Consider the following 25431-nt stretch of genomic DNA (forward strand, 5'->3'; position numbering starts at 1 on the left):
CTGCCTAACTTACCTTACCAGTAATGAATATTTCCATTATGTATATAGGCCGATTCATAGTCTTTTACTAGGATATATTCAAAAGATTTCCAGTATGGTAGCAATTTCCATAATCTGCCATTGCCTTCCAAATCTTTATGAGACTAGGTCATTATCAAATCATTATTTAAATAGAACTTTGATGCAAATATCCCTCCTTGTTTAACACAATGATCTACATATCCATTTGTTTAAATGAATTGAATCTTGAAAAAAATAATATCAACTAGTAACTTGCTTGAGTGACTAGTATGTGAAAAGAATAATTCTAAGTGTTATGGGGTTTAAAAAGCCTCTAAAATAGTACTCTGGACATCAAACATTGTGCAATTTAATAGATGTTCTACAACAAAAGGGAGTAATTACAAAAACAAAATACTCAGATATCTTTCCAGTTCCATAACATGTAATATGCAATAACAATGTTAAAAATCACTTCTGGTTTCTTTTTAAATACCATGCAACATGTTCAAATTGAACATACCAATGCTACAGTAATGCTACAGAAAGATTGGATTTAGAGTCAGAAGACAAATTCTGTTCTGTCTTTTCAACTGGTTATATGGCATTGAGCAAGTCATTCTCCTTCTCTGGAACTTAATATTATCATGTGCAAAACCATTTTTACAAACAAATTTTTATGTTCCTTTTTTCATAAAATAATTTATGCAAGTAATTTTCAAACAAAATTAAGATTTATTAAAATTTTTACAATAACAAAACATTCAATGGGAAAATTAACATACAATAAAATACTTTATAACTTTAGTATTTATAACAAGATAATATTATTAATATAATGAATGGATTTCTATTGGGGTACACAATTCTCAAATTATGGTGACATTAATCTAGTCACATTTTTTTCAACCACTAATCAAGATATTTTAGTTATAACAGAAAATGCTATTTCACACAAATAATGTGAAATTTGTGTGTTTTTTTTTTGATAAAACTATAAAAGTATTTAGCTGTAATTAAAGTATATTTTCAGGTTCAAAAGTTTCTTTGTACTACTTACCATTCTTGTTCAGATAGGGCAAGATTTAAAAAAATTATTATTTTTGTCATAGCTAATGGGGTTCTTTACCCAATTCATACTTTAAAATATCAGGTTCTTTAAAAACAAATGAAAATTGCCTCTGTGGATAGACCAAGTGATTGAAAAAAAAATAGGATTTTATTGCATTTTATTTAATTTTCAATACAGATACATTTTATATTCAGAAACATATCAAAATATTATCTTGTAAATTTGATAGCCACAGATCTACTTTTGTTATAAATATAATTACTTTATCCTTATGGATATGAGTTTGAATTTGAAGAACTATTGATTAAATTATAGCACTCAATTTAAGAAATCCATCAAATATAAAATTTCTTCATTTTTATAAAAGACACTAACAAAAATGACAATTTATTTCATTTTGTTTTGTTTTGGTTTTATTGCTGAGGCAATTAGGGTTAAGTGACTTGCCCAGGATCACACAGCTAGGAAGTATTAAGTGTCTGAGACCACATTTGAACTCAGGTCTTCCTGACTTCAGGGCTGCTTCGCTAATCACTACACCAATTACCTGTCCCAACAATTTATTCTTTTACTTCAAGCATCCTTCAGTGCTTCAGCATGAGAAAATTAGCATGTTTTGCAATAACACTTAAAGTATCCTATGTGTTTCATCCATATTTCCACCCAATTTTGCAAAAAGACTTCTTTTAACACTACAATGACTAACATTTAAGAATATTTTGAAGGATCAAACTGTGTCAATTGATATAGTGCTTTTTTAAAATCCATAAAACAAAGAAATTGTAAGATGAAGTAATTTCAAAATAAAATTATGACAATTTTGCATCAGTTGATAAATTTGTTATTTCTAGTAGTACAATTCTAGTGAACTTTTTTTATAAAGTCGATTATTCTTTTAACAACCTGAAAAGGTGTAAGTTAAGTGTCTAATAATTCTCAATAGTAGGATTGTCTGTGAAGCAATGTATCTAAATTGAAATAAGGGACAATTTTTGGCTAGTGCTTTTAGATCTACATTTCATCCTGACATAAATTTGAACTTCATGAGTGTAGAGCCTATTATACTTCCTTACATTATACCAGTTTAAAAATCCATCCATTATATAAAAGAATCCTTTGATGGGGCATGTTGTCATTTGATGGGGCAAATTAAGATTTCTTCTACATATTTCAAAAACATGCATATGTAATCAAATGAGCATCTTTAACTATATTTATTAACTATATAAATATAAATGTTGCTTTATTTATATGCAATGCAAAATAGAAATATTTTAATTCCTCAAATAATTAATAAAAAAGATATTCATACTTGTAAGCAATTCTCACTTCCCTATATCATCTGCAACTGAAACTCTTTGAAGTCACTTTGCATGATTTGCAGATGATACCAGCTTTTCTATCAAATGGCACTTTTTCCATTTAGTACGTCTGAAAATAACCTTACCTGATGCAAGTTAATTTTTTTGATGTTATAGTCATAGTTATTTTTTAAACACATCTTTGGTTTTATTTTTTAAAAACTTTTTTTTCTCTTGAAAAATTGCTAATATTTCTTCATATATATTTTCAAGAAATTTAGATTTCATGTCATTTGCAGGTAACACATCTGTACAAGCATTGATTTTTTTTTCTTCATCAAAAGCAGTATTTTTGGATATCAATAAAAATAGAAAATATGATTTTTCTGGATTTGAACTTTTTTATTTTGTGCACTAATGCACTAAACTGTCCTTACTATTTTTTCTAATTATTCCAACTGCTCAGTGATTTTTTTTTCAAATCAATTGTGTTTTCATGTACCAAGAAGGGAAATTATTTTATTTACGGAAATAAACAATATTGTAAATAAAAGGAGTAATATTTTAAGCTAATTATATTAATTTAATTCTTGAAAAAATCAAATTATCTATAACTTCTTTGAAACTATTTTTTTTAATGTTTGAGGGGTTTTAAGAAGATTAGCTTTATATATTGTACATAAAATGACACTCAGAAACAAAACAATTCGATACTTTAAACAATTACACAAAGATCATTTAAAGTTTACACACTCAGCAACAATTGACATGTCAAAATTACCCATTTGTTTCATTAGCCTATACTGACTAGTGAATAATAAGGGTAGGAGAGTATATCTATACTGATTCAAATTTGATTTAATCTGTATAAAATTTACTAAATGACTGCTACTCTCTATTCATTGCTATTTGAAAAATTAATGTTAGTCTTGCCTAGTCAATTTAATTTGTACATTTTTGATGAAAAAAGTTGAATGTATGGGGATTATATTAGGAAATTTACAATAATGTTGGATACTATTTCATTCCTTCTGCCAAGGGCATACCCTTCAGTTTAGAAAACTCTAGTGAAATATCTAAGCACAGGACTTTGGAACTGAGAACCTGGGGTAAAATTTTTGCTCTGCTGGTTATCACCAATATGGCCATCCCTTTTCTGTAAAATGAAGCTTTTCTATATTTTCTATATTTCTGTAAAATGAAGCTTTTTCTTTTTTTAAGTCCCAAGATCTCTAATACTCTATTATTCAATGTAACTGTTGTAATGCTAGATACTTTCTGGCATTGATTTCTGCCAAGGAGAAATAACCCTAGATGACACCTGGGTATTAATCCCATCTAGCCAAGATGTATTCTTTTGGTGTACACCAAAAACAAAAGAGAAGTGTTTCATTGGATAGGCTGCTTTTCTCCTTGCCTGGTAGAAACTGAAAATTTTATAAAATATGGCTGTAAACTCTGGGAAATAGTCTGGGAGAGATAAATTTTGTTTTCTCTATGCCCTAGAAAAAAAAAAAAACTAAATGTGAATTTTAGTTCTGTGGTTCAAGTATGTTTTGAGGGAAGGAGGAGGGATTGGAGAGGAGTGAGGGTCTTTTAGTACTGAACAGAGGTACTAGCTCTTAGCTAGGGATACAGCTGCATCTGATAGCATAGGTGTGGCACAGAAGGCAGTTTGATTAGTGGTCAGAAGGAGACAAAGAGGGAAGTTAGGATACAGATTCCTAGACAACATGCTGTTGACTGGAATTATGCTTTTGATAGCTGAAAAAAGTTTAACTTCTTTAATATACTCTTTTGTTTTGCCTCCACTCCCATGTCTTGACTATTATATGCTTTCCACGTATGGTTTCTCTATATGGCTTCTATTTTCTGATTTTGCTTTATATAAAAATTATTTATCATAATTGCTCTGTGATACACATCTGCAAATTAGTTGACTTCATCAGAGAAGGACAATGTAAGATGCCAGTGAATACTTTCATATACACAGAATAAAATTGGGTCAGAGAACTTAACCTTTGTGCTACCTTTCTTTGCTGGAGAATTCTGAGCTGTAGTCAGGAAAACATTTTAGAGATAGAAAAAAGGACTTGGGTATAAAGAACTCCCAGGGCAGGAAACTCCCTCTATCAATATAGGTCAGTATCTTCTCTGAAACTTGATGGTCTCCACCCAGAGTTACCTAGAGTACTGAGAGTTCAAGTTACTTATGCAGAGTCACACAACCAATTATCTATCAAAAGCAGGACTAGAACCCAGGTCCTTCTGATTTCAGTGCTCATTCTCAATCTGTGAGACAATGTCTTTCTTATGATTATATTTTCATTATTTTTTAAATAAGCTTTTAAATAGCAAAGAGACATTTCAGATGAATGTGTACCGTGAACTAGAGAGAAGTCGAATCTCCAAAGTGCAAGGAGTGTAAATCAAGGACAATCATTATAGCAGTGCTTCCCAGTAGGAAGAGAAAACCATGATCTAGTAAGAATATGCTCTACCACTTTTTGAAAGTGTGAGGTTAAGCCCTTATATTGCTAAAATTTGCCACTTGCTGATTACACTTATCTTTGGCTCCTCCCTCAATATTTTTTCTCATATTCTTTCTTAAGATCTTGCTTGCCTTTGGTGACAAAATTCATTCAGCTTTGGAATCACCTTTATGCAGTGCTGACTAAAGAGCCAACCAGTATAAATAAATCCACATGACCCATTACATCTAACTGGCCCCCAGATCCTAGGGTATGCTTCACATTCTATACAACTGGCCACTTGCCAACTGCCATGATGCTCTGCTTGCATCTTAATCCCACATCCACATCCTTCACTTTCTATCTTTTGTTCTGGGAAAAGTAATCAAACCAATATTACCACTGCTGCTGCAAAAGACCACTCAATTGACTCTTCTATAGTATACTTAGTATCTCAGAAATTTTTCAAACCACAACATCCTTTCCTAGTGATCACTTCTTTATATGTATTGTTTCTCCTCAAGTTCCTGAGGGCTAGAACTGCCTTGCTTTTTGTATTTGTGTCTCCAGTGCTTCTGACTGTGCATCATACAATAAATGCTTTTCATCCATACATTCAAATCATTTAAAAAATTCTGCTACTTCTTTTTGCAATAGTCATTCTCTTTTTCCCTTTATATCACTGTTAAAATTCTTTCCTATGGTTGTGTCTTAGTATAACTAATCCACTTTTTCCTCTTCGTTTTTCCTTTCAGTTCAAAATAATGCATGCAGCATAACTTTTCTATGTTATTCAGACAATCATGAAAGAAGGTTTGTTTCCTCATTAACTCAGTTGCTTTCTAATTCTATTTAAACTTTTTATCATTGCCTTTAAAGCCCTCTACTAAGCAATTTTCTTCTTTACTCTCCTTTTATGAAACCTGTGCTGTGGCTTCTTAAAAATTCGCAATTCCTAAAGTGTACTCTTGTATTGTCTCATTTCCTGGAAACAGTTTTTCCTCAAATTCCTAGATGCCACTTCTCTTTTCACATATATTTCTTTAAGATTCAGCTACTCAATAAAATCTTAATAATTTATATTACATTTCCAAATCAAAATCAACTTGTTGCAAAGATCACCTGTAACAGACATTTACTGGGCTCTGTTATTGTTTACTTCCCCCTCAAAAGTATCCTTCCTAAACAGAGTATATTTAAGCACTCTGTAAACAATTTCTTTGTAAACTCATGGAAGAGCTATCATCTAATTCTGAGCTTATTGTAATTCTAAGAACACTTCTGAGCTTCCACAGTATATAAGTTTAACAGTAATTTTTTTTAAAGCAGCTCCAACATATAATCAACTATGTGAGCCAAATCTTAATGAATTACTTTCAAAAGCATTTTCAAAAAATATTTTTCTATTTTCTTAATTGAGCTCCTATGTTAAATGTTTGTTTATAAATCACTATAAGTGAAAAAAAGCACTTACAAAAGTCTTGTTTGTTTTAACATGATAATATATTTATAGGAATATATTATTATTTTCTCTTTTCCTACTCATCCAGAAGCAAACCAATTTAAGGAAGAACGTGTTAACAAATCTACATTTGTTGTGTTCCCTATTGCAGCTGTCAAGCAAGCTGACATGAATTTTCTTAGAACTCATTGAAACTGAGATCAGAAGGTACAAATGTGGAACAACATCAGAGAAACCTACAATCGGACTGCCATGTCGAATCCAGCACCTCTTCACTGTCAATGCCACTTTCTAACAATAAAATGACTTAATGAAACATTTCTACCGAATGAGGCACAATTACAAATCACGGAGGGCATCAGAAATGGCTGGTTTAGGTTTTTTTTTCTGAATTAATTTCCTCCCTTTCCCTCGGTGCCCCCCATCCCTAGTTGCATTTTAAGGTACAGAAAGCAGAAGCCTCACTGCTTTTTCCTTCACTTGGGCCAGAGGCTGAACGAGTGAATACATGGATGGATGGTTGGATGGATGGATGGGGATGGATGGATGGACAGATGGATAGTTCCTTCCATGCAGCAGCCCAAGAGGTATCCTCGTTCTTTCTCCTGGGGCCGTTTAGCAGAAAATGACAAACATAAAATCAGGCAGGAACTTTCCGGTTTTTTTCATCCATTTTTTTAAAAATGCGGCATTTATCTTTTTTAAAGCAATCCTCCCACCACACACACACACACACACACACACAGGTACACACACACACACAGGTACGCACACACGCACTAGCAGTTCACACATCTCCAGGCCAGGTGTCTCACACACACACACACACACACACACACACACACACACACACATACACACACACACACACAAAACCACGGCATCTTCCAACAAGATGGGCACCACCACGCTAGCATCTGTCACCGCCTCCCTGGTCCTCTTGCTCTCCCGCCCGCCGGCCCCAGCGTGGCCCCCGGCTTCCAGAGAAAGGAAAGGTCGGAGCGGTCGGCCTGGGGGAGCAGGCGGAAGGATGGAGAGCTCCCGGCCGCCCAGCCTGGCCGGGTAGCGGCCCCCGCAGCCGCCCGTGCCCCGCGCCCCGCGCCAACCGCCCCGCCCCGCCCGCGCGCTCCGCCCGCCCGCTCGCCCCTCACCAGAGCTTCCTCTTGAGGGGCAGGAGGCTGCCCCGGTTGGAGGGGGTGACCCCGATCGCCATCTGCAGCACCGTCAGGTATTTCTGATATTTCATCTTGTCCCCGCCCCGCTCCCGGGCCGGTCCCCACCGCCGCCGCCGCAGACACAGCCGCTCCAACCGCCGCATAGACTCAGCTGCGTCCCATGGACCGAGCCGCCGCCGCCGCCGCCGCCGCCGCCGCCGCCGCCGCCGCTGTCGCCGTCGCCGCTACAGTCACAGCTCCAGATGCCGCCGCCGTGCGTGGCGCTCCCGCCGCCCGGCCCCGCCCCGCCCCGCAGAACCGCCCTCTCGGCCGCGCTCCGCCGGCTCCGGCCCGGCCTCCCAGGGTCGGCGGCTGGGGGCCTGGGGTCGCCGCCCGCCGCTCCACTCCGGGATAATCTCATTAGCGCCCAGAATAGAGTCGGACACTCTAATCCCGCCTTCCTGCCTTCCCTCCGCCCGCTCCCTGCAGGCTGGCAGGCTGGCAGGCTGGCAGGCAGCCCGAGAGGCTGGATAGTGCGCGAGCCCCCACTCCCCGCCCTTGCCACCCCCTCCCGGTCCCCTCCCTCTCCCCCACACCTCCCGCCCCAAAGCTCGGCACCTGCTGGAGAGAGCATCCTCCCGCTACCCGCCGGGGGTCACAGACCCGAGCCCGGGGAGCCTCCATCCCCTCCCTCTATTTGAGATTAGGAAAGGAGGTCTGGGGAGGTGAATGGATTTATCCGGGGTAAATTTTACACAGGAAGCGAGTTTTTATATTGGGATTCGAACGCTGGTTGTCCTAAAGCAAAATCAGCCCATTTGCCTCATCCAGCCATGGCACGGAGGAGGCAGTGCCATAGACTCACCCGGTGGGTATGGGAACCCGAGTTCCAACGCCACCTCTGGTTTGTAAACTTTAACATTTCAACTCTTTCACCCCCCGAGGTAGTACAGATAGATTCAGGAAAACTATGGTTTGAACCTCACTTCAGACGGCGTGATCTCTGACATCAGATGATTTACTTAATCTCACTGACCTCAGTTTCCCTATCTATATAATGGGAACAATCATAATGTAACAATGACCTCACCAATTGTAGTGAGGCTCAAATGAGATCGTTTTTAAGTGAAAGGTTTTAAAACTTAAAAGTTCTATATGTTATTTGTAATCTCTACAATTTTATAATGTCAGAAACAGTTTCAGTTTACCAAATTAAAAACTAATTTCAGATGATTTTCAACATTTCTAAAGAAAAATGAACCTACCAATCCGATTCTTCCACAGAGATAATTTTAAGTTTTCATCTGAAAATGTCACGTTATCTCAAGTTCTTAGAAGACAATCATGATACTGTCCGTTTTATGAAACAATTATTTTGCTGATATCTCTTTTAAAGGTAATATAGGAAGTCAGATTCTTTTCAGATTCTTATCTGCTGCACAACAAGATGATTAGGGCAAAAAGACTTCCTTTTAATCGGGATCATCATTTTTGTTTTAGAGCAGTAGGGATCTCTACCCATTCCAAAACCTAGTAATCTGGCTCTCACAACTTCCAACGAATGAGAGCTAATTTATCCAACAAATTTCAAGAAGTACAAAGGGAAGATTTGGAATACTATTCTTGAAAATCATCAGTACTTTATAAATACTTCATTTTAACCATGGGTTGGGCCTTCTATAAGCCTTTTCCTATAGTATCACTATATAGATTTTTCAACTATGCTTTATATCTAAGGATTTACATCATAGTTAAAACAAAAGGTTTGATATTTATATATCACTTTACAGATATAAATTTTCACATCCCATCCTCATCTCTGTGGGGCAGATAGATTATTACATAATCAAAACAATTATTTTCTCTGTTTTAGAGATGAAAGTGAGTTCAGAGAGATTATAATTCATCCAAGATCACTCTGCCAGGGGGTACCAGTATGTGCTCCACACATACTAGGAACTTAAATATTAAATTACATAGCAGGATTCTGTCTAGTGTTCTTTCCACTGCCTAGTAGAGTCTCATATATTCAGATTGGTTGAAATGGATGCAATGACTATATAAAAAAATTGGATCATTTGAAGAATGCAATGAGAATCATCACTGCTAAACACCAGAGGCTATGAAAAAGTACTAGAGCAGCCCTGAAAGTGAGAGAAAGTCAGTGTTTAATTAAATTTAATTGAATCCTATTTAGGTGTTTATAGCTTCTTGAACCTTGATATAATAAATTTTTAAAAATTAAGAATTTAATTTATGCTGTCAGTATAATAGAAATATAGTTTTTATAGATGGTGCATTAGTGCATTAGTGACTGGATCACATGCTATATACTTGCTTCCTCTAGTAATTATAGGCTGAAAGGAGGCTTGAGCATTTGGCCTAAGTAACCAATGACAGGTATCGCCCATTATTTTTCCTGCTAAATGTTAAATGAAGCAAAAATATAATGCCTTGCTGGCCAGTCTTTATGGGGTTGGTTTTATAAAAGCAAAATGTTTTAGAAATGTTTGCCAGATAATTTCCCCTATTTTACTCCCATAAATCTCATGCAATTGTGGGGTCTCATATTGCTTTTGCGTAAGTCTAGGACTGATGAGTCAAGTTTTATCACTCACCACTGGCACACTAGTTCTTTCACTTAACACAACAGTTTTCCCAGACTATAACTTACAATACTGCATTTGGATGAGCAAATTAATAAGATCTTTCCTTTTAAGGAATACAGTTAGCAAGATAACTTTGTTCTGAACCAATGACAGACAGAAGCTTCAAACTAAGGGAATGTACTTGAACTCCTAAAAAAGGGGGGGGGGAAATGAAATGGATCCAATTAGCTTCAGTGGCAATTCTACAATTATTAAATATTTAATTTAAGGTAAATGGCACAGTAGATAAAGTGCCAGGCACAGAGTCAGGAAGATATGAGTTGAAATCAGGCCTCAGATACTTATTAGCTGTGTGATCCTGGGCAAGTCACTTAACCAATTTGTCTCAGTTTCCTCATTTATAAAATAAACTGGAGAAAGAAATGGCAAACCACCCCATTATCTTTGCCAAGAAAACCCTAAATGGGGTCATAAGAGTCAGACATGACTGAAATTCTAAACAACAAAGTGTGGAGGTTTCTGTGCTATGTGATAGAGCTACAAAGACACAAATCATCCCTGACTTCAAGTGGCATATATGCTTCTGAGGTTATGTGTGTGTATATATATATATATATGCATCTCTGTGTGTGTGTATATATATATATAGAGAGAGAGACAATATATATGCACATGTACATAGCTATATTTTAATACATTTTATTAATATAGATACTCTTTTTCCAATAATCCAATTCATAATTCCTGTTTTCTTATGTGAAACCCTTCTTCCTTCTCACACATGAAACAAAGTAAAACACACTGACTCTTAAGTTCTGTATGACCTTATCCCACTTTCTTTGTATATAATGGTAGAGTGATGGAAAAGAATAGGGTTACAAAAATGATATTTTATATCAATTATAAATATAAAGTACAGTACAAGGAAAATCTAAGAAGAAGAGTACCAGAGTTGATTCATTAAGGGAGGTAAGCATTGTGAGAAATGAGTATGATAAGATATCTAGCAGAAAGAGAAAGTAACTATGCTTGGGAAACTGTAAAGTAGTACAATAAACGTTTGCTGGGAAGGGCTGGAAGTAGTTGGGGGAAGGCTAGGATGTTAAGTCTTTCACTCAACCCCCACTGTTAAATTTCTTTGACTCTGCTGAATATTGGCCATTTCTTCCCCTCATTTTTAAACTTAGCATTTAAGTCCTAATTTCCTCTCATTTACGTTAAATAAAAAAACTACCACTATAAATAGTACCATTAGGTACTAATATATAGCAGATTTTCTAAAGGCATTCCTCTGTACTTTTTTCTTTGTGCCCCAAATGAAGCAGTGGAAAGATTTGGAGGACCAAGATTTAAAACCTAGTTTTGCCACCTACTATCTCTCTAGGCCTATTTCCATATCTATAAAATGGTTGAACTAGATGATCTCTTAATGGCCTTCCTACTTCTAAATGTGATGTTCTGTGATCCTTAAGACAGTGAAATCACTCAGAAGAGAAAGAGACATCAAAAACATGGGATGGGTATCATTTACAGCCTAAAACACACTTGCATGTGGCCCAAGATTAAAATTTGGTCTCTGATTTTAATGTGTTTATATCTATAAAAAGAAGATATAAACATTTGTGGTTTTCTAAATTAATCTGAAGCCCCCAGAGATCATATATATGTTTTAGTGGCCTCTGTTTCTATTTGAATTTGTCACCATTGATGATTATAGAAGGCTGTTGTGGGGAAATTCAATAACATTAGTCTTTTCATGTCATTTATCTTTCTCCATCACAGTGTAGAAATAATCTCTGGCCAAGTTTTTCATTCTTAAGAACCCCTGGAAATTCATCTCCTTTTAGACACTTGTTTAAAGAATACAGATTTAATTAAGGATGTAAACATCTTTAGAATATCTCTAGCAACTTTTTAAATGAAGCTCAGTTTACCTCTTTAACTAGATTAGGTGACAAGGGATAAAATTCTAGGCTTGACTTCAGGAAGACTCCTTTTCCTGAGTTCAAATATGACCTTAAACACTAACTGTGTGATTCTGGACAAGCCATTCAACCCTGTTTATCTCAGTTTCCTCATCTGTAAAATGAGCTAGAGAAGGAAATAGCAAACTGTAATGGGCCAGAACTCTGGAGAAAGGTGTTAACTCAGTGGAATTGATGAGACAATAGTCATCTAGTTTAGCATAGTTCTCTAGTTCAGTATGATTGAATTAATCTTACAACAAATAATGATTCCCTAGTGATATGATTGGCTTATACTTGATATGATAAATGGATTTAATTGTAATAGAGTATTTAAAAGGCCAGAGTCAGACCTAGAAGGGGGATTGAACAGGACTTGGAGACAGATTCAAAGAACACAGAGGACTGGAGGCTGAAGCTCAAGGTCTTGGAGCCAAGGAGAGACATTTATTACATTTCACACCATCGTGGTGGCTGGCCTATCCTCCTGCATTTCCTATACTGAAACTAAGGCCCATCTGAAGGCCCTCTAGAAAGCTAGCTGAGCCCCAGACAAGAAGACAGACTGTGAAGAAGACTATAAAGATTTTTGGACTTTATCACCTGGCTATTCTGGTAGTGATTATTCAGCTGAAACAAAGGCTGATCTAAAGACTTCCAGAAAGCTAACCAGAATATTACAGCAAACCATTCCAGTATCTTTGTCAAGAAAACTCCCCAGAGGGGTCACAAAGAGTCTGACTTGACTGGAAATAACTAAAGTAGCATCTCTTTAAATTAATCACTGAGACTGTGTTATATATTATAAATAACACAATGGTACTTAATTACATTTCAAATCCATCCCAATTTAAATAAAATTTGCCTGGGAATGTGTAAACTTTTTGTCTACAAAGAAAGCCTTGGAATGATAAAGGTAGTATTAGTATTCTATCAAGTCATTTACTAAGTGAGCTGTGGAGAGATTGTAATTTATTGTTCTACCTACAGAATCACTGCTTAATATGTTATTTACTCTTCTGTGTCATCGTGAGAAAAATAGCAAGGGGAGAAAAACTCTCTGAATCTAAAGGAAATAAATAGCACCCCCCAAAAAAAACCAAAGCCAAGCATGTCTATACAAGACTGTCATCATGTATACTTACAGTTGGCTAATATGGCTCTGCTTTTACCCAAAAGAGAAACAAAAATCAAGGGATGATTTAGATTTAGGCAAATGATGACAAAATTAGTTTGGTCATGTAACAATCAGTTAGAGTAACAATCAGGAGAGACAGTGTGTTCCAAAAACCGTGTTCAAATCCACAAAAAATTAACTCATTTCCATATAGACACTGGGTAAACTTGATGGATTAAAAATAAGATTTTGATGCTAAAAAACAAAATACTGGAGTCAGTACCATGAAGCCAGTATCCAAAATTCAAATGAACCTAGAAGTTCCCATAATTTAGGAAACCAGTAAAGAAATTTAATTGTAGTTTTGTAAATCTACTTAACCAAACAATACATTTGAAATTTTGAATGTATTCAGTATGAGGTTTAATTTAGGATATTTAGCATGAAAAAATCAAAAATATCCATTGTGTTGAGAAAAATGAAGTTAATTTTGTTATTTTACTTGGCTAGAGAATTGAACTTAACTTTTTTTTTTCAACATTTTTATAAGATTTTGATCTAGGTTTTCCCCTCTCTCCAAGAGCATGATAAGATATCTAGCAGAATCTTGCAAGCCATCTGATATAGGTTCCACATAAACAATCATATTAAACATTTCTATATTAGTCATGTTATGAAAGAAGAATCAGAACAAAAGGGAAAATCCATGAGAAAGAAAAAAAAAAGTGAAAATAATTATCTATCCATTTGCATTCAGACTCCATTGTTCTTTTTTGTGGATGTGGATAGCATTTTCCATTATGAGTGTTTTTGGAATTGTTTTAGATTATTGCTGAGAAGAACTAAGTTTATCAAAGTTAATCATGAGCACAACTTTGTTGTTACTGTATACAATGTTCTCCTGGTTCTTGAGCTTTCCTTTTAATACATTTTGTAAAAAATGCTTTACAGATATCTTTTGTTTTTATATCATAGTCATTTACAAATATCCCCCCCACACATGACAAATGAGAACTCCCTCATAAAAGGAAAAATCATTAGACAAAACCAATTGATCATGTGACTATGCACATTTTGCACCCAAAGTTCTCTATCTTTCTAGTGTAAGGAAGTGATTTCTTATTTTTATGTGTAAGATCTGTTATTATAATCACTTAAAGCTTTATATCAGTGTACTTTTTCTTTAATGTTACTATCATGTGTATTGCTTTCCTATTTCTGCTTCACTTTGTATTGGTTTACACTAATATTGCCAATAAGATAGCTTGATGTCAGTTATCAAAATTATGAATTTTTGAATTAATTAAAATCATCCATCTTTCATCCCCTTAGCATGAATATCCCATGGGATTATATCCTAGTCCATCTTCTCTTTCTAAACTATCTTTTTTTGATGATTTCTATGGAGATGACTTCCAAATTTACATAGCTAGCTCATATCACCTGAGCGCTCTCTCTCTCTCTCTCTCTCTCTCTCTCTCTCTCTCTCTCTCTCTCTCTCTCTCTCTCTCTCTCTCTATATATATATATATATATATATATATATATATATATATATATATAAAATCCTGAGCTAGCTACCTGATAGTGTCCTTCAGCACATCTTGAGGAAACCATAATTTCAGAATTGTCTTTGATTCTTCTCTCCCTTACCCCCTATATTCCATCAGTGGCTAAATCTGGTTGGTTTGGCCAAAACATCACTTGCATCCAGTCTCTTCACTCTACCAATCCTAGTTCATGCTCACCAGCCTAATTCATTAGATCTTTGGTATCTTACTTGGATATTATAATAAACTTCTTCTTGGTTTCCTTGTTCTCAATTTCTCCTCTAATCCACGAAGCTACAAAAATAAGGCACAAGTCTGACTCATCTCATATCCCTTCTCAAATATTTCAGTGGTTCTCCTCTATCTCTAGGGCAAATTTCTGATTCCCTTCACAATCCACCACTTATTTTCCAGCCTTATTTCCTTTAATAAATTAGACCTTTTAGTCCAGCTGAATTACTAGTTTTACTCTGAATACATGTACATCAAATCTCATACCTTTCTGCATTTTCGAAAGCCATCCCCATGCCCACAATATGCTTTGTTTTCATCTCTATCTCTCAGAATCTTTTCTTTCTAAAGAATCAGCTGTGGTTCTATTCCTTCCATAAAATCTTCCTTGATCTTCTTAGCTATTAGTGCTCTCTCTTACTTAAAAATACCATGTTTTTTATTTTTATTTACATACATACTGTATCTCCTCTTTCTTAGTAGGATATAAATCCCTTGATTTCAAGACTAGAATACCTTACGCATGGCAGCCACTCAATAAATGTTTGTGCAATCTGGAATATCCAGAAAACTGAAAACAAATTGAATAATTTAAAAATATTTCCCTTAATTGAGAAGGAAAAGTTCTCAGCTAATGGACACCAGATAGATATTATTAGGCTTTGGATGAAAGAAAATGTGGGTTATTTGAGTTGAGGCTGAGAGACTGAAAGTCCACAGTTAAGACTTCTCTTCTTCCCAGCCTTATTTCATTAACACGTTAAGTTCATTAACCTTACTTTTAGGATTATAAGAATCATTTAATCCAACTTCCTCATTTTACAAATTGAGGTTCAGAAGAATTATATGACCACTCAAGGTGACTCCCCCATTCCTTCTTTCTAGGATTTACTTCTGTCAAGGATACTACTTTCTTTTCTTTTCTTTTCTTTTCTTTTCTTTTCTTTTCTTTTCTTTTCTTTTCTTTTCTTTTCTTTTCTTTTCTTTTCTTTTCTTTTCTTTTCTTTTCTTTTCTTTTCTTTTCTCTTCTCTTCTCTTCTTTTCTCTTCTTTTCTTTTCTTTTCTTTTTAAAGTATGCAACTGAGGTCATTCCTGAATCTTTTTTCTACTTACACAAGTGCAAACCATTGCCAAATATTGTGGTTGAGAAGGTAGAAAGGAAAAAACTCCTCATTGCACCTCACAACAATGATGTATGTGATGCTTTTGAAACAAAAAGGAGATAAGACAGAAGGGGTATTTTGACCAGTCAAACACAAACACAGATGATGCTAACAGAGGAATTGAATTGAATAAAAAAAAAAAAACACCATGTGTTAAGAAATCATTACATGCAGGTATTTTTCATACAAAGAATAACAAATAAATAACAAGCCAGGATTGTATCCAGGAGTTTATATTCTGATGAGAAGATTATTTAACTTAATATATGATAGTTTGGAGGGGAGGAGGAAGATAACATATGGAGAAGAATAAGAGTTTTAGAGATGTTATGAAAGAAAAAATTTTAAGTTATTTTTTCACCCACAAAGCACATTTCCTTTGAGAAACTACCAGAAACAATAGAAAGACAAGAGTAATTACATTAACAATGGGGGATCAGTGGGCTATATAAATAAGTATCTCAAAGTATCATTGTAAGGCAATATTATTAAGAAAATTTCTTATTAACCTAAATAATGAAAATAAACAACTATGCCAACAATAGTGCTAAAATATTTTTTATCCTATACTATGTTTGAGCTCAAATTATATGAAGCATGACATTCTTTCTGCTAAATTGCATTTAAGGAGATTCCTCTAAAACACATAGCATGATATAGAAATTCTGCCTATAAGCTTAAATCAGAATTATAAAAAGCCTGAGTTGCTTCCCTCAGGCCTCATTTTTCTTTTTTTAATGTTATAAATATAACACATTCAGAACTATATCAAAACACTCACCTTTAGAGGCTCTTGTCAATGTGCCTTTATAGATAAGCTGTATTAATATGTCAATAGATATAAAAATATTTACCTATTCACATATTTATTCCATGTTAGTAAAAAACAAACCATAAACACCTTTTCATAGTGCTATGTAAAAGCACTTACACATCCCCATTCTCCTCAAATCTACAGTACATTCATTTATCACCTTTTAATACAAACTCTTTTTCTCTCTCTGAATATTGTTATCACCCTATATTCCAGTAACCAATTATCTCTCTTTTCATCCCTAGTACCCTATTGGCCTTCTCAGGATGAAATTGCTTTTCTTGTTGTTGCTTTTTATTTTTATGTTTTTGTTACTAGGAAAGAGATCAAGGGTAATTTCTAGTTTTATCTCTGAAGTTATTATTAAGGAAAATGAATGTAAAGAAATGAGATTGAACAGGCAGACAGGATTTTCTTAGAGATACTCAGTGTGAGACTTTTCAATTTGATGAAATTGAATCTAATGTCTCCTCATGTAATTATAAAATTTCTTCAGAGTAGGTCCACCCCACATGGAGAAAATATTCATCTTACTCAAAAATATACCAGAAGTACAAATATATTTTTGTTTTATATGTGGTAATTTATGTGGTATCATAGCTCTACTTATTTGGAGTGGAGTGGGAATAGTGGATTGATATTATTTACTGAATGACTAAGGCTTCTTCCTCCCTTTTCCCTTTTCCTCCCTTCCTCTCTTCTTCCCCCCCCTTCCTCTCTTCTCCCCCCTCCCTCCCTCCCTCCCTCCCTCCCTCCTTCCCTCCCTGCCTTTCTCCCTTCCTTCCTTCCTTCCTTCCTTCCTTCCTTCCTTCCTTCCTTCCTTCCTTCCTTCCTTCCTTCCTTCTTTCCTTCCTTCCTTCCTTCCTTCCTTCCTTCCTTCCTTCCTTCCTTCCTTCCTTCCTTCCTTCCTTCCTTCCTTCCTTCCTTCCTTCCTTCCTTCCTTCCTTCCTTCCTTCCTTCCTTCCTTCCTTCCTTCCTTCCTTCCTTCCTTCCTTCCTTCCTTCCTTCCTTCCTTCCTTCCTTCATCTAGAAAGCAATTCTTTACCAAAGGCCATAAAATTTAAGTGGGATACTGCACCCTTCATGTCCTGAAGCCCAGCTGGGTAATTCTTTATTGCTGTCCATGGTCCAACTCAATCAATGCTAAGGAAATACTGTCCAGATGCTGAAGAGCATGTTCTAGATGTAATGTAATAATCCCAATAGATGTAATTAACAATTTTATGCTGATAGAAAGTTCTCTGAAACCAGCTATAAACATAGCAGTGAGAGTCTCATTGATTATTTGACTAAGGTATGTTTCCAGCTGCTGGGAAAGTTTTCTCAAAGTGAATGTTGTTACTATAAATGATTCTGAGAAAACCAGTATTTATTTAGTGGTCAGACTCTCTTACTCCTATCTTTATGAGTGAAAAATGCTTACTTTGAGTTTTGAAGGGTCTCATGTATCTTCTGAAGTGATTGGAAGAGTGAATTTCATTTGAGGAAAATATGTGTATAACTGAATGAATGGAGATATTATTAAGTAGCTTTTTAGTTGTCCAATAACATTATAGTATATAACATTTGGATAAATGTTTGCCAATATATAGGATCTTTATGTTGTTGTTTATTTTATTTTATTTTATTTTGTTTTGTAAATGTTTTATTAATGTCTTTTGTTATGCCATAGTTATTTCCTGATAGCTCTCGCAATTGAAAATACCTTTTTTTAACTTAAAAAAGATTATTTTGCTTTTATATGATATATGTTGCTGAATAAGTCCTTTTCTTTCCTCTTTCTAGTGTACCATTTCTTGTAAAAACAAATGAGAGAAAAAATCAGTTTAGCACAACTAATAAAAACAAATGGAGTCTGACAGTGTATATAGTTTTCCAAACTCATTGTTTTCTACCTCTGAAATGACAATAAGAAGGTGCAATTTTTTTCTCTGGGGTCAAATCTTGTTCACTATCATGACACAGATGAACTTTCTATTTTAAGGAAAAAAAGAGTCAAGCTAAACCAATCAACAAAGCAATCACATAAAACAAAGTCCAAAGTATTTCTTACCTACAGTTCCCCTATTTCCCTCCTGAGAGTATATGAGATGTGTCTTAGCATTTGTTCTTTGAGTCCTTGTTTGGTATTTTCAATTAACAAAAATAATTGTTTTTTTATTCACATTATTACATCATATTACAGTTACATTGTTAACAATATGCAGTTATGCACATTGTTCTTATTCTTCATTTTACATACAAATACTTGATAGGCACTCTGTTTCCAGTTATTTGCCATCACTTTTGGTGACTGTTTTAGTTATATTTATATTCTTGCATAAAACTAAAGCGTTGTAAGTAACACCTATGTCAACCCTTATAGAAACTTTTGCAGGGAAGAAACACAATGAATCACATAAGAAGGGGGAAAAAAACCCGAGGACAAAGGGAAGGATCTTCCTTGTTTCTCTGAGTTATTCATAATCATTATTTCTTACAGCACAATAGAATTCTATCATATTCACATGTCATAGTTTATTCAGGCCTTTTCCACTTGATAAATGCTCTGTTTCCAGTTATTTGCACTTTTGGTGACTGTTTTAATTATACTTATATCTTACATAAAACTTACATTGTAACACCTATGTCAACCATTATAGAAAATTGTGCAGGGCAGAAACACAATGAGTCACATAAAGGGAAAAAACCCAAGAAGGATAAAGGGAAGAATCTTTCTTGTCTAAAATTCAGAGAGATAAAAGCAAATTTCCCTACTAGATCTATGGCCAAATTGTTAAGAATGTACCTGAGGAGCTCATGTAATAGACATTTTTCATCACCTAGAAAAGACAAATCAAGTATTTGTCATGTACCAGGCACTATGCTAAATGCTGGGAATCTAAAGACAAATGGGAAATTGACCTCAAAGAACATTTTAAGGGAAGAGACAACAAAAACATGCATTTATACAAAATAAATGCAAACTTATTTTTAAAAGTAAGGAAGGATGACATCAGCAAAGCTTCATGTAGAAGATGGCTCTTGAGCTGAATCTTGAAGGAAACTCAGGATTGCAAAGGGTAAAAATGAAGGAGTGCTTTCCAGGTGCAGAAGGCAGTCATTGCAAAGGTAATGAAAAGAAATGGAATATTGTGGGTGAATAATGACTGAATTATAAAGTGTATGGAGGGGAGTAATGTGCAACAAAAAAAAAAATTGGAAAGATAGGAAGGGGCCATTTTGTGTAAGATTTTTTTCTCAATTGTATTTTATTTTTCCTATTACATGAAAAGATAGTTTTCGACATTCATTTTAATAAGATTTTGAGTTCCAATTTTTTTCTCTTTCCTTCCCTTCCCCTTTCTCTCCCAAAGACAGCAAGTAATCTGATATAGATTGTACATATACAATCATGTTAAACATATTTTTGTATTTTTCATGATAAAAGAAAAATCAGAACAAAAGGGAAAAAACATAAGAAAAAGCAAACAAAACTGAAAATAGTATGCTTCAATCTGCATTCAGTCTCCATAGTTCTCCCTCTTGATGTGGATGGCATTTTCCATCCTAAATCTATTGAAATTGTCTTGGATACCGCATAGCTGAAAGGAGCTAAGTTTATCACAGTGAAGTGTTTTAAATGCAAAATAGTTTGTTTTTTATCCTAGAAGTAATGTGGAGCCACTGGAGTTCATTGAACAAGAGGGTGATGTGATCTGGCCTGTATTTAGGATAATCACTTTGATACCTATGTAGAGGATGGATTGAAGCACAGAGAGATTGGATTGGATAAGGAGACCAATTAGGTGACTTCTGTAATTGTTAAGATGAGGTGATTAGGGATGGACTAGCATGGTAGATATGTGAATAGTTACTAAATTTGACTTAACTACCAGTATAGAAATTTGGTACAGGGAAGAGAATATAGAATCTAAGTTCAAACTGTACTTCTGACACTAGGTATATGATCATGGGAAAATTACTTTATCTCGATGTGCCTCAATTTCTTTCATCTATAAAATGGAGAAAATATGTATTTGTATACCTAATGTAATACTTACCTGAAAGGGTTGCGGTGAGGGGTCAAAGGTTATAATGTATATAAGTGTTTTGTAAGCAGCAGAAAGGATTTTAAACATCAGTTATTATTATCTGTATTAGGGGGTCTGGCACATGTGCAAAATGCATTTGTGAATAGAGTTTAGTGATTGAATAACTCTAATAGAACTTTTTTTTTTTCTTAAATCAAGCCTAAATATGCATTTCTGCAATAAGTACTCATTGTTCTTATTTCTGTCTTGGGCCCAAGCAGAACAAGCCTAATTCTCCCTCTTCCACCAAATGGTCCTTCAAATGTTTGAAAACAGTGATCATATCTTTCCAAGTCTTCACTTTTCTAGGCTAACTATCTCAAGTTATTTCAACTAATTCTCACATGATATAAACTCAAGGTCCTTCACCATGCTGGTTACTCTTCTCCGTATGTTCTCCAGTTCTTTCTAAGATAAGGTGCCAGAAACTAGCACAATATTTCTGGGGATCAGAACGGAGTTGACTCTGATAAAAACTTTACATTCACCACTGTTAAATTTCATCCTATTAGATTCAGCTCAAAACTTTGTTCTGTCAAAATCTTTTTGGATCTTGATTGCTATTCATCATAGCTTTGTGCCATATATAAATTTGAAAAAGAAAATATTCATACTTTTACCCAATTTACTAAGATGTGGAAGAGAATAAGGACCGAGCCAAGAATGGGTTTCTGGGGTACTATTCTAGAGCCCTCCTTGCATGTTCATATGGATTCCTCAATCACTACATTTGATTATGGTTGTTCTTCTAGATCACAATATATTTAACTACATTATCACAGAGCACATATTTCTTCATCTTTCTAACCAAAACATGCAAAGAAACTCTGTCAAGTTCTTTTCTGAAATTCAGGTATGCTATCTCCATAGCATTTGATTTAACTAACAGAATAGAATTTGGTACAGAGAAGAGAATATAGAAGAACCTAAATTCAAATTGTACTGCTGACACTAAGTGTATGACCATGGTAAAATTACTTTATCTCTATGTGCCTCAATTTCTCTCATCTGTAAAATGGAGAAAATAATATGTATTACCTAAATGTATACCTAATGTAATACTTACCTGAAAGGGTTGTGGTGAGGGTCAAAGGTTATAATGTATGTAAGTGTTTTGTAAGCAGCAAAAAGGTTTTTAAACATTTGTTATTATTATTTGCATCAGAGTGCTTTTGACAGCATTTACCCATAAAGGCTAAGCAGTCTATGTCTGGGAGAATTATGACAATATGGAATATGTATAGATGTTTAGTAACTGGAACTGGCCTACTAAACATGGCTTGGAAAAGACTTTTTTGATTTCTTTCAAAAAGTGGCTTGGCCTTTCTCTTTGAGTCATTTTAGGTGCTTTGATTCCGTCGCTGTTGGCAACCGATGAGAAATGATGCTGTAAGTGGAAAAGCTTCAGGTCTTTTCTTCTCCTAAGCCCTGTGGCTCTATCAGTATGGTCTAGATTTTTTTTTTTTTTGCCTAATTTGGAATTTGTTATTTTTTTTTCTTTTAAGCAAAGGGAAAGCAATGCCTCTATGTCCTGGCATCTAGATTTTATGACCATTTCAGTAGCGATGCTCAAAACAGTACGAAGTAACTTTTGGCAGTAACCTTCAGGATACAGCTCAGTTTTAAATGAGATAAAAGACTCCTCTGACAGAAATACTACATTTATAAATGAACTTGGTGGGACCAATGTTATACAGAAATTGAGCTAAAAGTGAGTTCACTCTCAGAAAATAAGGAGGAATGGGAGAGTGATGGAAGAAAATATTTTTTCTTTGTTCTTGTATCATTAACATAAATATACCCTTTGTAAAAGTTAGTTGATATTAAATGGTTAAATGAAAGAGGGGTGCTATTCACTGATATCCAACAATAAGGGGAATATAGCCAGTGGGCTGATAATAGAAGATAAGCCCCCAAACCTCTGAATATATCCCTAGGATACTGTGAGAAAGATAAGTTTTCCTAATTCTGGAAGAGTAAGCCAGACCATTCTCTCTATATCAGTTTAGCAAGCCCATTCAAGAAAAAGAAAATGAGCTCTGTGAAGACATGATAGGACTTAATGATCACTATTTCCTTTGAAAAAATTCACATATGGGGAGTAGCCAAATGGTATAGTGGATAGAGCACTGGCCCTGGAGTCAGGAGAACCTAAATTCAAATAAGGTCTCAGACACTTAACACTTCTTAGATGTGTTTTCCTGGGCTAGTAATTAATTCCAGTCCCCACATACACAAAGAAAAAATTCACTTGTGGAGGTAGAACCAAGATGGTGAATTAGCCAGCAGAACTCTGCATTTATTTCCAAACAACTTTGAAATAATATCTCAAATAAAATTTTGGAATGACAGAGCCAAGAAAAAGTTGGAGTGAAATATTTTTATGGCTTGAGAAAACTCAAGAAGTAGAGAGGAGAAGTCTATAACACTGGGGAAGGAGGGAAGTCTAGTGAAAGTCTGTTGGGAGTCCATACATGATACAGCAGCAGCTTGGGGAGTTCTTTAACCAAGAGTGAGTGATAGGGCTCGGATAACTGCATAGAAAGAGATTACAGGGACTATTTGCTGACACTGGGTACAACTGATGCTCCTTGACAACTCTATTGCCGATACACAATTCTGGATTGCAGTTCGAGGGCAGAGAGAATTGCTGGGGATCTGTTTCAAGGGAGCAGAGGTCTCAGTCTCAATTTCAAAGCAAAGAGGAGTGCTATCATACAGATGCTGAGATCAGATACAGATGTAGGAGTACCAAAAAGGACGGTACTCTTTACCCTTCCTTGGTAAAGAGTAGATAACAACCAAGAAAGTAGTAACCATATTTCTCCCAGCTTCACACTATCTTGGAAGTACCAAGCAGTTCCTTAAAACTAGCTCTGAAAATAGTAGCACAAAAAAGTCTGAATCTTGGGACAGTATTTCCTCACCTCCAGGTGAAGCAGAGCCCAGTTTTAACATAAAGTTCAAAATCAAAAATTAACTGGAAAAATAAGCAAACAATCGGACCATAAAAAGCTACTATGTGATTTAGAAAACTAAGACATAAGCTTAGAAGAAGACAACAGTGAGCAAAAGAGCTACCAAAAATGCCTCAAAGAAAAATGCTTATAGATCCAAACTCAACAAGAATTCTTGAAAAAACCAAAGAGATAACAATGTAAAGGAAAAAAAGGGAAAATAAATCAGAAAATAATGAAAATTGACAGTTTGGTAAAAAAAGATTCCTCCAAATACTGAAGAAAATAATATCTTTTTTAAAAAAAGAAGCACAAAAATTCACTGAAGAAAATAATTTTTAAAAAAGCAGAATGTAGGGGCAGTGGATGCACTGATGCACTGGATAGAACAGCAGCCCTGAAGTCAGGAGTTCAAATCTAGCCTCAGACACTTAAAACTTCCTAGCTGTGTGACCCTGGGCAAGTCACTTAACCCTAATTGATTCAGAGAAAAAAAAAAAAAGGAAAAAAATAAGTCAAATGGAAAAGAAGGTTAAAAAATTCACTGAAGAAAAGAACTCCTTAAAAATTAAGAGTTGGACAAGTGGAAGTTAATGATTTTATGAAATACTTTAAAATACAATAAAGTCAAAAGAATGAAAAAAAGAAAAAATGTGAAATATCTTATTAGATAAAGAACTGACCTGAAAAATAAATCAAGGAGAGAAAGTTTAAGAATTATTGGACTACTTGAAAACCATGATTAAAGGAAAAGTCTACACATCATATTTCAAGAAGTTATCATGTAAAGCTGTTCTGATACCTTAGATCAAGAAGTTAAAACAGAAATGGAAGAAATCTACCAATCACCTCCGGAAAGACATTGCAGAATAAAAACTCACAGGTATAGATAGCCAAATTCTAGAGTTCCTAGGTAGAAGGAAACTACTTCAAGCAGCCAGAAAGAAACAATTCAGATATCATGGATCCATAGTCAGGATTGTATAGAATTTAATGGCTTCCACATAAAAGGAGCAGAGCTTGAAATATGATATTCCAAAAGGCAAAGGAACTAGGATTACAACAAAGTATCATCTACCCAGCAAAACCAAGTATAATCCTTCAGACAGAAATAGATATTTAATGAAGTAATGGGCTTTCAGGCATTCTTGTTGAAGAGACCAGAGCTAAAAAAAAAAAAACAAAAAAAAACAAACAAAAAAAAAACCTTGAGATCCAAACACAAGACTTAAGAGAATCACGAAAAGGTAAGCATGAAAGAGTAATAATGAGTCTCTTAAAGTTAAATGGAAAAAGATACATGTAATTCCTAAGTACTTTTATCATTATTAGGGCAGTTAAAATGAGTTAATGTAGAGAGAAGGAATGAATATAAATAGATTATGTTGGAATGCTCTCCAAAACCTAAATGAAATGGGGAGAAAAAGGAATGTACTGGGAGAAGGGGAAAGGGAGAGGTAGAATATAGGAAATTTTCTTACATAAAACAGGTG

The 25431-nt window shown here is 35.0% G+C and overlaps 1 protein-coding gene across 6 annotated transcripts in view; it reads right to left on the bottom strand.

Moving 5' to 3' along the window:
- The window catches only part of TJP1 (tight junction protein 1), a 336975-nt gene that overhangs the window by 302726 nt on the left and 8818 nt on the right, over positions 1-25431 (bottom strand). For 5 of the 6 annotated variants that reach the window (XM_074294991.1, XM_074294988.1, XM_074294987.1 and 2 more), the window contains exon 1: positions 7458-7704. The exons of the other annotated variant lie outside the window; for it this stretch is intronic. In XM_074294991.1, the coding sequence (XP_074151092.1) occupies positions 7458-7624 (167 nt within the window). In that variant the 5' untranslated portion in view covers positions 7625-7704. Of the gene's footprint in view, positions 1-7457; positions 7705-25431 lie in introns of those variants that run through there. 6 annotated transcript variants of the gene reach the window in all.

Source organism: Sminthopsis crassicaudata, chromosome 2, assembly GCF_048593235.1.
Source record: "Sminthopsis crassicaudata isolate SCR6 chromosome 2, ASM4859323v1, whole genome shotgun sequence".
Taxonomy (NCBI): domain Eukaryota; kingdom Metazoa; phylum Chordata; class Mammalia; order Dasyuromorphia; family Dasyuridae; genus Sminthopsis; species Sminthopsis crassicaudata.